The 13,848-nt window shown below is 60.4% G+C and overlaps 1 protein-coding gene across 2 annotated transcripts in view; it reads right to left on the bottom strand.

Moving 5' to 3' along the window:
* Positions 1-1,953: 1,953 nt before the first annotated feature.
* The window catches only part of MGMT (O-6-methylguanine-DNA methyltransferase), a 283,374-nt gene continuing 271,479 nt past the window's right edge, over positions 1,954-13,848 (bottom strand). The window contains exons 4-7 of one of the 2 annotated variants that reach the window (XM_041745252.1): positions 10,316-10,455; positions 4,007-4,102; positions 3,659-3,763; positions 1,954-3,276 (exon numbers count right to left, since the gene is read on the bottom strand). In XM_041745252.1, the coding sequence (XP_041601186.1) occupies positions 3,052-3,276; positions 3,659-3,763; positions 4,007-4,102; positions 10,316-10,455 (566 nt within the window). In that variant the 3' untranslated portion in view covers positions 1,954-3,051. The remainder of the gene's footprint in view (positions 3,277-3,658; positions 3,764-4,006; positions 4,103-10,315; positions 10,456-13,848) is intronic. The other variant, XM_041745253.1, reaches the window with a different exon arrangement.

A 13,848-nucleotide genomic window follows, 5' to 3' on the forward strand; every position in this document is an offset into this window, starting at 1 on the left:
GCAGTTTTCAAGGAAGTAAGTTCTGGGGTGACCCTGCTGCTCACGAGCGGGTTAAGAAATACAAACCGTCTCGATACAGACACAGCAGCCCTGGACTCGCCGGGCCACTCGGAAGAGACTCTGGACGAGCGCTTGGCGTGCGGGAAGGAGACTTGGAAGAAAACGTGCATCCGAAGACACTGGGTGGGAAGGGACTTCCATGTCTCCAAACGGTCAATCACACGCGGGTGGTGCAGTCGGCGCGTCTGCCGGGTGAGAAGCGGACAAGGATTAGCAGTCCCACCTCTGTCACCTGCAAGGTGAGCCTTCTTGCCTCCTGCGTGAGTCCTGGGGCACCTTTGCCACTGCCAGCGGCCGATCCCATGGGGTCCGCCTCTGCCCGAGCCTGTGCCACAGCCCTCTCTGGCCCCCGCTCGCCCAGGACACTGTGCAATTTTCTTCCTTGGGCATCAGGAGGCAGACTTGTGCGGTCACCTGGTCCCTTGGTGCAGCCGCAGGACACGGACAGGTGCGGGCTCACATGAGGCATCTGTTCTACGTGGGAAAAGGAATCGGGGAGCACAGCCACCCTCCACAACCCCGGTGTCTGCCCGGCCGAGGGCATCTATGGCTGTACCCGCGCCTCTGCAAACACACGTGTTCGCTCCAAATCTCTCACGATCTGGGTCTCTGGAAATGGGTGAGAACAGCACGCGGCGGCCAAGCTGCTGCACGGAGCCAGCCATCACGGGCCCAGCCATCACGGGCCCGGGGGTCTCCGTGTCGGTGTTCAAAGCACCGCGCGCTGCACGGACGGGGCGAGCCCGGCTGGTGCGGGGGACCCGGGCCTGAGGCCCAAGAACACAGATCTCTCTTGTTTCGACGTTTCTTTTTATTTGGAAAATACTTTTGCATCTCTTTGTGCCTTCCCTTTTCCTCTTTATCTCCATAAACCGCACCGCAACCTTGAGCAGCAGCGGCTCTAGGCGACCCGCGCTGGCTTTTCATGTGGGCCTCTGCAGAGCCTGTCCTCGGAGCGGTACACGGCCGCGCCGGTTTGAGCCTGGCTGCTGCCTCCGTCAGCAGGAACCTCGGGGCATCTATCAAGCCTGTTCTGACAGCACCGAGGAAGCCCTGGGAGACAGAAAACAGGACGTGGGCCCAAACAGGCGGTGCCAGGCCACGCGGAGCTGCGGGGTCACCTCGGACGGCTCTGGTGGGCGGGTCCCTGGCTGCAGGTGGCCGAGCCCTGCCAGGAGCTTGGCCCTCGCAGGAGGCTCCCTCGGAGGCCACCTGGGGATCACAGTGGGGGGCACGTTGGCGGGCAAGGGACCCACGCTTTCCTGGTCCAGGCGGCGGCACGGGCCACATGGACACGACATGTAGAGCCTCAGGAGGGCCCGTGGGGCTGTCACGGAGCCGAGGGGAGAGCTCTACCCTGGCCCCGCTCTCCCATCCATCCTTAGACGGACGGACGTGGTGCTGGGGGTCTCCCAACCGCAGCCTAGTGCACGGCTATGGTGCCCTCTATTGGAAAGCGCTCAGACGAAATCCACACCCAGGCCAACAAGGGCACCCTCCCTCCTGAGAACCACGGTTTCCCGTCCGTTCAGGGCCGGGCAGAGGGGCCGCGCGTCACCACGTCTCTGGGTGGCCGTCAGTTCCTGGAGAAAAGCCTTTTCCTTATGGAATTTCCAACACAGCCGCCTCCCCGGCCCCCGGGTGCAGAGTGTGCCCCGGGCCCCCCCCCTCGTCGCCCCAAGCCGTCAGAAACACAGGAGGGAGCCCTCTGCTCTCGCGCGGAGACGCCGGACAGCGCGCTTGCAGTTCTGGGAGCCCGCCGAGGGGCTCAGTGACGCAGGCCGGCCCGGCGGTCTGTCCGGAGGTCAGACCTCTACGCAGCTCACGGTGGGAGCGGGACAGTGCGCTTGGAGACGAAGCACAGAGAAGGAGCGAAGTCAGGAGATGATGGAGTAAGGGTCACAGCACTTTATTTTGGAGGGGAAAAAAAATCCAGAATTCGGTTGATGTAATAAAGGGCTACGTCAAACTACAAACTGGGGAGAAGAGGCTGAAGCCGGCTAACATTAGGTCCTTGTTCTCTCGTAGGCGTACAGGTAACGCGAAATATAAAATGCACCCAAGCTGCGCACGTCACAGGCCGTATATTTGCCAGCCTTTCAGTGACACGTACAAACCACCTGAGCTTCCCTGCTGTGCTTTACGGTCGCAGGAACCCCTGACAAAAATACAGCTTTCTACTGCACGGTGGGGTGGGGTTTATTTTCTCCATATATCATTCGCTCTATTTTATTTATCCACATGCAAAGCTACGAGTTTCCCTCATGCTTTTTCTGATATAGTTAATTATAAAGCTGAAACGACAGCAGGATAATGAAGTATCGGGCTGAGGTCCTCGGTGGATGCTGGAAACGCTCTGTGACCGCCCCTGGGGACAGGAGCCGACCACCTTCCGGCGTGACCTCTGACCTCCAGGCTCGGGCTCGGGGTGCCGGGGAAGGAGAGCTTGGTGTGCCTCACCACCTCCTCTGCTCGGGGCATGCGAAGGTCAGGGGCGGGGCTGGGGCCCGAGGCAAGACCCCCCCCATCCCTCAGAAAGGAGCCACTGCAACCAAACCCACCTCGAAGGGCGACGGTTGTCCCAGCAGGTCTTTCCCATTTGACCGATGCAGCCCCACACGCGTGCATCCTGCACCAGCCTTCCCAGCGGTGAGTAAGGCAAGGTCAGGAAGCCTGCTGAGAAGCGGGGGTAGCCGGGAAGCATGCCGGGAGGCCGGCTTCTGGGGGACAGGCCTGTCGCCCGGCTGTTTGCAGGCTCCCCCTGCTCCCTCATCCCCGCTGTAGCAGCCTTAGAGATGGAGCGAGAGTGGGAGGGGAACAGACCGTATGAACAAGGGAGGGCCGGACTTCTGAACTTGCTCGGCTGCAAAATGTAAAAACAAGGAAGGGCACACGCACGGCATCCCTCAGGACACATCCAGCACCTTTAATAGAGCAGGGCCACCGCGTACCCCTTCCAGCGTGCTGGTACCTTCACAGTCACTCAGATGTTTACTCCCGCACGCATCCGTCCCGGCCAGCAGGATGGGGCCTGGGGGTGCCACCCAGCGCCCCGCGTCGGGTTCCGGCCAGATAGGAGCCCCCTGGATAGGTGGGCTTCCCTGCCAGGCGGCCTTCGTGGGCTAGCAGCCACTCCTTCGTGGCGAGTCCTCCGGTGTAGTTGCCCATGGCTCCGCTGCTGCAGACCACTCTGTGGCACGGGATGAGGATGGGCACCTGGAAGACAGGAAGCCAGCCCGTTAGTCTGGGCTCCAGGCCAGTGAGTCTCTTGGGGTCAAGTGCCAGGCCCCTGACCACAGCTGACCTAGCAGGGGCTACAGGCCAGGGGTGGGCTGGGTGCGGGTCCCCAGCTGGCTGTGTGAGTGCTCTGTGCCCCTTGGTCTCGGAGGCTCTCGGCATGCGCCCAGGAGCCACGTGGTGCCTCTGGCATATCCAGAGAATCCCCTAGACCAAGATTTGGGAGGAGACAACTGCCTTGGCGAGTGATTTATAATGCATGCTAACCAGATCCAAAACTACGTTTCCAAGTTATGGGTGGTGTGCAAATTCCTGAAACATTTCGACAAGCGACAGGAACCTTCAGGAGGACGGTACTCACACAAGGCTCCGGCCGACTGTGGCTGCCGGCTGCTACAGGCTCCGGGTTTTCGTAAATAATTCCTACTGGAACGCAGCCATATCGTCTGCGGCTGCCTCGGACAGCCTGAAACACCCACCATCAGGCCCTTTACAGGAAAGGTCTGCTGACCCCACCTCGCGCCGCGCCGTGTGCCGGGCGTGGCTGTCTCCCCGCCTCAGTCCCGGGACACCTGGGGAGCTTGAGCAGCTCTCGTCCTCATCTGTTCTCACCTGAGCGGCTGCTGCCGTCACCCCGCCACCCCTCAGGACCCCGGACCCAGGGCCACAGCCACCCTCACCCCTCCGCCCGCCTCGGGTAGCCTCCCACCTCCGGAGGCAGGAGCGGCCGGCGCCTGCCTGCAGCAACAGAATGGCTTCGCCAAGAGCAAGGCCGCTTAGGAGGAAAACAAAGCCGAACACAATCCTACAAAGAGAAGCCAGCCGATGGTTAAACGGCCCCAAAGCCAGGACCAGGAGCAGGGATGGCGGGCCGGGGAGGGGTGTGGGAGGGGTGCGGCCTGGGCTCTGGGCACCTCAGGGCTTTGCGGAACGGGCCCATCCAGCTACGGGCGGCTCAGCTAGCTGCTGTTCCAGCGCCAGGGGAAGCGGGGCTGGCCCGTGGCCCCACAGGAGGAGGGCAGGGGTCTCTCTGGCAGACACGGAGCACCCCCAGGACGGGACACCCCCCACCCAGTGCCCTTGCCTGGAGCCCGCGCGGGGCACACCTGCGGGTGTCTGATACCCCACGTCCAAGAGTGGATGCCTGGCCTCACAGGGGCTGGGTTCGCGTGGGGGCCACGGTCACACGGGTGGTCATTATTCCCACAGCCACACACGGGCCAACCACCCCACCTGACGCAGTCCTGGAAGCCAGTCCTGCTGGGGGGGGGGGGGCGTGTAACAGCCAGTCCTATACCCTCCAGGGCTCAGGCTCCCTTCCAGCAGCTGTTTCAGGGGGCGAGGGATGCCTCGGGCCTCCTCCCCCTGGCCTGGCTGTACAGACAGGAGCGCCAGGACGCCCACTGGCATCAGTGTCTGTGCTCAGGGCGGAGTCCACTGTGGAGAGTGGGCACCGTGGGCCTGGCCCTTGCTCCTGACTTCCACATGGCAGGACACCCACTGGTAGGAGGGACATGCCTGGCCTCGTCCGCCCCTCTCCTCTCCCCCAGCCCAAGGGGAGGAGACTCAGGGACCAGCCAGGGGGAGTCCCCAGGACCCAGCCCAGCTGGCGTTGGAGACAGGAAGGGGGTCGGACTCCAGGCAAATTTCCAGGAAGCCCACCACGGCCATGCCACCTCTCCAGGTTAGCTTTTATCCTCATAAAGCAAATACGCTAATGTCCCATATCCACCTCTTCGCTGGCCCAGAACACGGGAGGAAAGGGGAGGGATGGAACGTGTGGCCCCTTAGAACCAGAGTGGGCAGGGCCGTGTCTCAGGTGGCTGACCTCCCTGGGTGGGCAGCTCGTGGCACAGCTGAGGGCGTGCCGGCCTGGCGAGGGCTCCACGCCCGGGGCCACCAAACGCAAGGGTGCACAGATGCGCCCACTGCAGGGGCTCCAGGAGAGGGATGGTCACTCTGCTTAGAGATCCCAACAGCAGTTCCCTGGAACCTGAGGGACTTCCCAGGGGGCAGGGGGAACCACAGAGCTTCTCAGCAGCGCTCACACCTGAGGAAGGGGTCTGTCCGGGAGTGCCGGGCACATCTCTGTTCAGTCCTAAGTGGCTCTGTCTTGACTGGGGTGAAGGGGCTCCGGGGGTCATCACTAATGGCCCCGGACACACGGGGTGACAGCAGGTCCCAGGGCTGGTCCACCAAGAATGTAATGGCCAGTGAGCACGGCGACAGGAATGGGCCCGGCTCGGGAGACACAGCCAGGGCGGGGGGAAGGGCACAGGTCGTCGCAGACCTCACCCGGGGGACAATGCAGCACCCCGTCCTACCCTCTCACACGTGGCCCCGTGCCCCAAAGGTCCTGCAAGGACAGCAGTCCCTCCTGCAGGGTCCCGAAGGGTGACCTCTACTGAGACAAGCTCCACCTCCAAAGACCTGAGCTGGACAAAGCGACCAGCCCCCCGTCGGGTGAGGTTCTAGAAGAGCGGCCGAGGACATGTTTCCGGGAGCTCCTCTCATGGTACTGGCGCCCGCTGGCCAGGTGTCCGTCTCAGCCTGCCACGCACCCCTGGGTGGGCCCCGGGCTGCACCTGTGCCTGGGCAGGTGGCATGGTCTCCAGTCCCGTCCCAGATGCGGCCCCCTGTGAGGCCGCTGGGGCATGTGTGGCACATCACGCCCCCGAGAAGCCCCAGGCACGGCCGGCCCCGGGTCACGGTCCTCTGCTTGCTTGAGTTCGCACCCAGTTTAGAGGCAAAGAGGGGATTCCAGCTCCAAGGAGGCAGAGCCTGGCGCCCAGACTTCTTGCCACTGCACCTGCTGCCGGGGTGGGGGGGGGCACTGAGTGCGGCCTGGGGTGCCGGCCAGCCCTGCGGTCACCTGACTCCTCCCACATCACCCCCACCCACCCGACTCTGACAGGAAGTTTGGGTTGCCACGGGGACGCATGTGCTCTGAAGCCAAGCGGCGGGGGGCGGGGTGGAAGGTGGGGGGCGACCTGGCTTCCTGGCGGCGCCACTTCACAGGCGGAGGGTGACCCCAGCGCCCCGCCCCGCCCGTGGCTGGCCATCCCCATCCCCTTGGAGGGAGACACAGAGCATTTTAAGAGGGGAATACCGGCTTGGACTGAGGGTTCTGATCCGAGTCACACTAGTAACTGCTCTGAGGACGCGCCCAGACGATGTCCCACGTCAGCTCGACCGAGAAAGAGGGAGATTTAACTCAGGGTCGTTTCGTGAACATCTGGGCACCAGTTGAGGTTTCCCGCCTAACGTCACGGGTGAGCAGATTTTCCTCCCCGCTCCCCAAGCTGTGCAATTACAAAAGGCGGACGGGGATCCGTCCCCACCGCGTGGCACGGGGACAGCAGGACGGCGCCGCCCCGGCCAGGCTCGCCTCGTGCCTGCAGCGGTGGGACGCACCACACACGCAGCTTTCACCACCAGAAACGGGGAACGCTGCTCCCGTTTGCGCTAACTTTGGCGGCAGGCTAAAATAACGAAAGCTGCCCAAATTTATTTGAGCCCTAAGGACGTTTCAAAGGATCCGCGCCCCCTCGTACCCTTTCCTTTAAAGCCGGCGCTGCATAAATGTAATTTTTATCAATAACCAAGCAGCTCCTAATATCACAGCTGCATTGAAATCTTCATGCTGTGAAATCTAATTCATCCAGTACGTGAATCCATCACTTACACAGACCCTTTCTCAAATGCTATAAAACTTCCAAACCCATAGATTTGTCTCCAACAAAAATAACACGAAGGGGCCCTTCAATCAATAATGGAATCCCTCTGATTCTGGTGCTGGCTGAATATTTTTTCCAACTTCGCCTTTGTTCTTGTGGTAGTAGCCCACAAGGGAAAGAGCTTGTTTTCACTCGCGGCCTCATCAATACCTAAATCCTGGTGAGCAAGTGACACGGAGAAGCTGTAATCAATAGCTCCCTGTGCGTTTTTTTCTTCTGGTCAAATGGTTCAGCCCCACTGACAGCCCTGACACTTAGAACATGATGCTAAATCTTTATCAACAGCCATCTGGGTGACGAGCAGAACAAGACTCGGGGGGTCATTAACACTCATGGCAATCTGTGAATAAACTAACTCCTCCGGAATGCGTTTGTTTAGAAAAAAAGTGGGGGAAAGTCTCCGTGCAACGTATCGATCGCCTTTGAACTGCATTTAGCAAATTCTGTCCGAGGATGAGCGCAAGGGTGTTTTTGGGGGGCGCGGGGCGTGTTCCGCGTGATCCACCAGAAGACGGACCCTCCTCCACGGTGTGTGGCAGGGCGCACCTTCCGGATCACTGCCACAGCGGCTCGCCTGGGGCTGGCGGGTCCTTTGTGGAAAACGTGGGGGGAAAAAAAAATCGCGTGCTGAGGACCGGACCAGGCCGCCACACGGCGACAGCCATCCCTCCCTCTGGCGCGGAAGGGAGCCCCACGCCGCAGCAAGCGCTGTAACGTGAGCCAGCACGTGCTCGTGTTTATTGCAAGCCACCTAAGGAATTAATGCACAATGAGCTTCATGGTGTCGCGTGACATTCCAGGCCCATTTTTCACCCTCCTTCCCGAAACGCACAATTGCTCTATTCAGCCCGAACACAGATCATCGAGGAGGACGTCTCCACGAGGCTGCTGGTGCTGGAGCTGCCGCGGGCTGGATCTCACCGGCTGCGCCGAGGGAGGGGGCACCCACGTTGGGCGTCCACGCCGGTTGTGGGCCAGTCCCGGGCCGCCTCCTGGCTGCTGCTCCCCCGGGTCCCTTCCAAGGAGGCTTTAAATCAACGTGAAGGGAGCCCTTTGAGGGCTGCCGGGCTCCCTGGGAGGCCGAGCCGAAACGATCCCCCCCTGGCAGGTCTGCACCGAGCCCCGAGGTGCCGCTCAGGCCTAGGGGCCCTGCACGCATCATGGGCAGCGCCCGGCGACAGAGGGACACACGGACAGGCCCCCGCGGCTCACCAGCAGCCTGGCTGCTGTCGGCACGGGAGGGCACCCAGAGGGGTCGGGCCCGCCCGCTGTCGTCACTGCCATTCTCGATCGGGCCCGAGACAGGGAAGTCAATACGTGGACTTTACGGACATTAGACTTTTAAGCCTTGGGAGAGCCTATTTTATAAATTTCAGTGACTGGGGCCATATTTGAACAGAGACATTCATAGAGATTAATAGCAGGAGGGGAGAGTCCTGCTGGTTGCCGAACAATAAATGTTGCTGAATATCGCCACGAGCGTGATCGCTGAACGGTGACGGCGTCTCACCACCGAGAGTGAGAAAGTGCTGTCAGCGCACAGGCAGGTGAGGCCGGCGGGACGGGCGCCCGCTGGCAGCGCGTTTGCAGAGCACCAGCCGGGGGGGGGGGGCACCCACCACCCCGCCCACGGTGGGATCGGATCCAAGCTCCGTGAGCCGGGGGAGTGCACTCGGGCACGGCGGACACGAGGACCTGGACGGCGGGAGGGTCTCCGCGGGGCCGCAGAGCCCGAGGCTCCTGCGTTCTCACCGCGCAGCGGCCCGTCGTCGGGTCACCCGAGGGAAGCCCCGCTGCTCAGGGCCACGTGCCACCTGGGAAGGGACGTGGGCTTCCTGAGGAACGACGCGGTTCTAACTTTACTGGGAAACGTTAACGAAACAAAAATACCCCAAACCGCGCACACACACTCAGGACTCTGACTCGGGACCACCCCGCACGCCCGCGTGTGTGCAGGCAGCGTGCCCGAGGACACACCGGCCACGCGGAAATTCAAGCACACCAGGTGCGAAGCAGGGCGCCGAGCGGGCCCACCAGCCCACTCAGGGCGCGGAGAGGTCGGGGTGTCGCCCACGTCACACACTGCTCCCAATCCCCGGGGGATTTCAATACGGCAGAGGATGGACCTGCAGAGGCCGTGTCTCGGGCAAAAACCAGGCAGTTCTGTGTAAACGCCAACTCTCAGAGGCACCGGGCTCTGCCCTCAGCACCGAGGAGGGAGCAGCAGGCCGGGTGTGCAAACACCTGCCTCCCCCCAGTGATCTGGGGGGGGGGGATAACCCTGAAAACAAACCCCCAAAAACTACAGACAGAAAAGCGAGGTCTATCTGATGTCGTGACTTCCCCACCAGGAGGCGACGGCCCTGCTTCCTCCTCCTGACAGGACACTGTGCTTCTGTCACCTCAGAGGCTGTCCCACGGCTCCAGGGAGCAGCTCAGGGATGCGCGAGCAGGCCCCAGCCGGGCGGGCACCGGAGGGGCGACAAGAACTAGAATATTCGGGTTGCGCTCGGTGGTGCGGGGTCCCCTGTGGACCTGGCGGCCTCGTGGACGGGGCACCACGGCCTCTCCCCCCCTCCCGTGGACTTCCTTTCTGAGGCAGGACAGCCTGCAGCCCAGGTGCAGGGGTGGCCTCTCCTCCTAGTACGACAGGCATGCAGCCACCCCACGTGGACCCGTCCTCTGGCGAGTGCGGCGTTGCCAGGAGGGAACCTCCCTTTCTGCAAAATCTGACTACAGGTGCACGGGGGTATGGAGCCACCCCGGGTGGAAGGCTCGCCCAAAGGCCACAAATCATCCCCCTTCCGACGTGCGAGCCCTGGTGTCAGGTTTCCAGCCTCCCTAGGGTCAGGCACATGGGCTGGGTCTGGACCCCCATCCGTGTTTCCTTCTAGAACGACGCTCCACGCGGGCAGCCTCTCCGTCTGCTTTGTTTCCTGCCGCAGCCCTGGGCCCTGGACAAGTGACACCCACAAGGCGCCTCGTATGCCCAGTTCCCAGATGAGGGGACGGATGTCCGCTGGCCACGTTGTCCAGGCGTGGCTCTCCTCCTCCGTACTCACCGTGACCAGGGCCCTGACACACGCGGAAGGGGGTGCTTCTGTGGGGACACTTCCCGATCACCCTCGCCAAACACGGGTGGCAGGGACGTAGACCTACCAGTGCTGCAGGGGCCCCGTCACAGGCGTGGCCCTGGCCCCTGGGGGACACGCTTCCATCACGCGGCCCTGGGCCCCCCGAGCATGGCGCCGAGGCCTCCCCTCCACCCGCAGCCAACTTACAGGGTTGCTCCTCATCGCTCCGCCCACGGCCCGCGCGGCTTTCGGGTTGCCTGCCAGGGCTGCTAACTGCTGGTAGGAAACCGTGTCTCCAAACTTCACAAGCTCCAGCAGCTTCTGCAACACCCGCGCAGTGAATGAACCTGAAAGACAATACAGGGCGGCGTCGCGTGGGCCGACGGCTCCCACAGCTGTACGGGGCTGCCGGTCCTGAAACAGAGAGCACATCAACATACCGGGGTGTCACGCTCAAGAACGCGCGGCCTGTGGCCTCCACCCCCGGGCCCGTCACCGACATCCCACGACGGCGCGTCCCAGATCTGCAACTTCCTCCCCCCTCTGCCCAGGTCCACGCAGGAACACGCGCCGCTCTTCCGGGACCTGCACGTGGGTGAGCTCGTGAGCAGTCCCGTTAGGGAGCACGGGCGGCCCTGCCCGCCGCCGGCCTTGAGAGCTTCTCCTGCCGCCGGTTAGTCCGGCCTCAGCCACGGCACAGAAGGGAAATGAAGCCCCGGGTCGGGCTGGGGTTTTACGCCTCCAGCAGCGAGCGGGCTCAGAGGGCCGAGCGCCACGGCACGCGGGGCGGGTGGTGGGGACCTCGGCTACGGGCATCTGTAATGAACACGGTTGCAAAAATAAAATAACTTTATTCCCATTTTAATTGACTAACCACATCAAATTGCGTTTGTTCTTCATCCTGCTGCCGGGAAGGAACAGGTGAACGCATGAGAACATTCTCTCCCTTGGCTTCCAGGTTTTAAGAGCTGTTTCCCAGGCACGTGAAGGAGGCCGGTCTGAATCGATACCTATTGTCTTTCCAAAGGAAACACACGCTCGGGAGCACTGGACACGGAGCCGCGTCCCCCACGGCGGGGGCACCGAGCCCCCGGGGTTGGGGGGGGCGGGAGTTCCTGATGGCAGCAACAAAGGGAAGGCTTCCACGGGCAGCAGCGGCGTTCCGGAGTGTGTCCCTAATAGCACTAATTGCACTCAGTGCCAAGCTGGCAAAGTGTGATTTGGTTCTTAAAGGAAACACACCCTTACATGCGTGTTAAATAATAAAAATCACTTCTTAACTGAAGGGAATGATAATCACTTCACTGGAAAAAAAAATCTGTTTAGTCTTTATTATAACATTAAGCAAATTAAACATCAACATAATCCAGGTGATACTAGAACAGGGTCATAAAAGAAATTAACTTTGTTGTTCATTAATTTACATGGATTAGTAGAGGGCAAAAAGATAGCAAATGTGCTCTAGTTTTTTATGATATAATTTCAAACTGTACACCATTTGTGGCAGGAGGGTGACTTTGGGGTTAATCAGGCTGATTTGTCCTTTTAATTGCTTTCTATTCAAAGAAAATTCATTAGATAATGTTCTCTTCAAAATTCATGAATCAATTTAACTGAAGAAACCACATTAACAGCTTTGGGTTCATTAGCACATGCGGTTGTGTTACTGGCTGATTGCTCGGAGGGTTTCCTTAGGCAAACACACTCTGTTTACTGTGATTTCTTCAGAACGGGTTTTGAAATCAAACTGTTAATCATTATCATCTTTGCTGTTGTTGTTATGCCTCACTTAAAAACAAACAAACAAAAACAGGCCAAAAAAAAAAAAAAAAAAAAAGGAGGGAGGAAGAAAGAGAAGGCAGGCTGCCCTGCCCGGTGATAGCTTGGGGAGGAAGCGATTCCGGGGTGGCGGCCGTCTTAGCAAAGAAACCGAGAGGAGATGGCAAGAGGTAGGGGCCCATTTCCTGCCTTCCTGGGAGAGCCGGGGCTGCTGCTGCTGGTTCTCCGTGATGCCGCCCGATTTCCGGGAGAAGAGCCTGGAACTTTACCCGACCTGCAGGACTGCGGGTCGTGCCTAGGCCATCTGGCCACGCGCCTCGCTTCCCTGGCACAGAGGCGACCTATCATAAGACAACCCTAGGTCTGTATATGGGCACAGTTTATCCAACATTTTCAGCTTCGCTGTCAATTTTTCATGGGAGATAATTTCTCACTTTGTACCTAACGTATTAGGAAAAATAGCTCGAAGAACGTAATATTTTGCAATCACGCACATCGATTTATACAATGTATCTGAAAACTCAATTTCACCCTGTAGGGAGCAAAGGCATTAATTAGTGTGAGCAGCTTTCAGAGACGGTGCCTTTAACCCCAACCCGTGCAAAATCAGACGACGAAACTGCTCTCCTTGCGAGGATGGGCCGATGCTTCTGGTTGTTAAATATCATCCTAACATGTAGTAAAACCTTCCCATAAAAATTAACACACGCGGATGTGGAAAATCTATTTCCTGGAGGTTGAGGTGTCCGCGTAAGTCCTCGGCGTGGACCATCCTTTCAGGTGGCCCAAAGGGCAGCCGTTAGATGACGCTGCTTTTCGCTCCCATTTACGGGCCTCCCCGGACAGCAGGTGTGACCCCAGAGCCGTGCGGGGTGGCCTCTGGTGGCCGCAGTCATCCTTTCCTCCCCACCCTTCCTCCTGCCATCCTGGGATCTGAGCACGGCCAAGGCAGGCCCTGCTGGAGCGGACTGATGCTAGAGAACCTCTGCCCTGGGGACAAAGGCACTGTCACGTTCGTGTGGGTGGCCGCTTAGACCTACCCAGCACGATCACCCAACCCGACTACGGCTGCTCCTGCGTGCTGTCTGGCCAGACCGTAGGTCACCAGTGTCCCCGGGCTGGTGAGGGGCTCTCCACCGCCGCCCGTGGAAGACGTCATTCTATGTCACGGACACCAGGGTTTTATGTGAGCTCTCCTCATGCCACTGGTGGGAGTCGAGATGAGGGAGGCTTCGCCGGCGCACTGGGGCCGACACAGCCCAGCATGGCCCTGATGAGGGGGCCTAGGCAGGCAGCCAACTCCACAAGTTGGACGGGAGGAAGTGACCAGGGGCCACTGTCTTCCTTCCCCTGGGCCTCTACCTCCTTCCCAGTGACAACCACCGTCACGAGGTCTCCCTGGACAGACATGGCCCGCGCCCCACCAGGCACTGCCAAGCTTGAGCACAGCTGGTCAATGGCAGGGCTGGGCCTGGAGACTGGCCTCCTCTGCTCCAATGTGGGAGAGCACCACGCTTTCCAGTTCTTGGGGACAGAATCATTCTTTCAAGGTGACCTTTGTGGCAGGGTGCAGTGTCCGGCAAAGGGCTGTCTTTCAGCTGCCCAGGCCCTGGGGCTCTCCACCACCAGGCTGCAGCTACCTGGCACAGGCAGGTGTACAAGCACAGGTGTGCCTGGGGCCCACAAGGCTGGCTGCCCTCTGGGCCCCGCCAACGGGGCACCTCAGGAGCTATCACGGGGTGGGAAGGGCGCTGCCCGCAAGGGGCTGCGGAAGCTGTTTGCCACATCTGTGCACAGAGAGCAGTGCCCACAATCCTGCAGGATTTTCTTGCATGTCATCCAATGGCTTGGTATCCGTGGCACAGACTGTGGCTATTGGATAGGTTTTCAAGTTTCCAAGGGCTCTTCACTTCCAGGCCTGGCCTTCTGTTGCTCCTGGCACAGAGGGAGCCCCCGGGCTG

This window comes from Vulpes lagopus, chromosome 2 (genome assembly GCF_018345385.1).
Source record: "Vulpes lagopus strain Blue_001 chromosome 2, ASM1834538v1, whole genome shotgun sequence".
Taxonomy (NCBI): Eukaryota; Metazoa; Chordata; class Mammalia; order Carnivora; family Canidae; genus Vulpes; species Vulpes lagopus.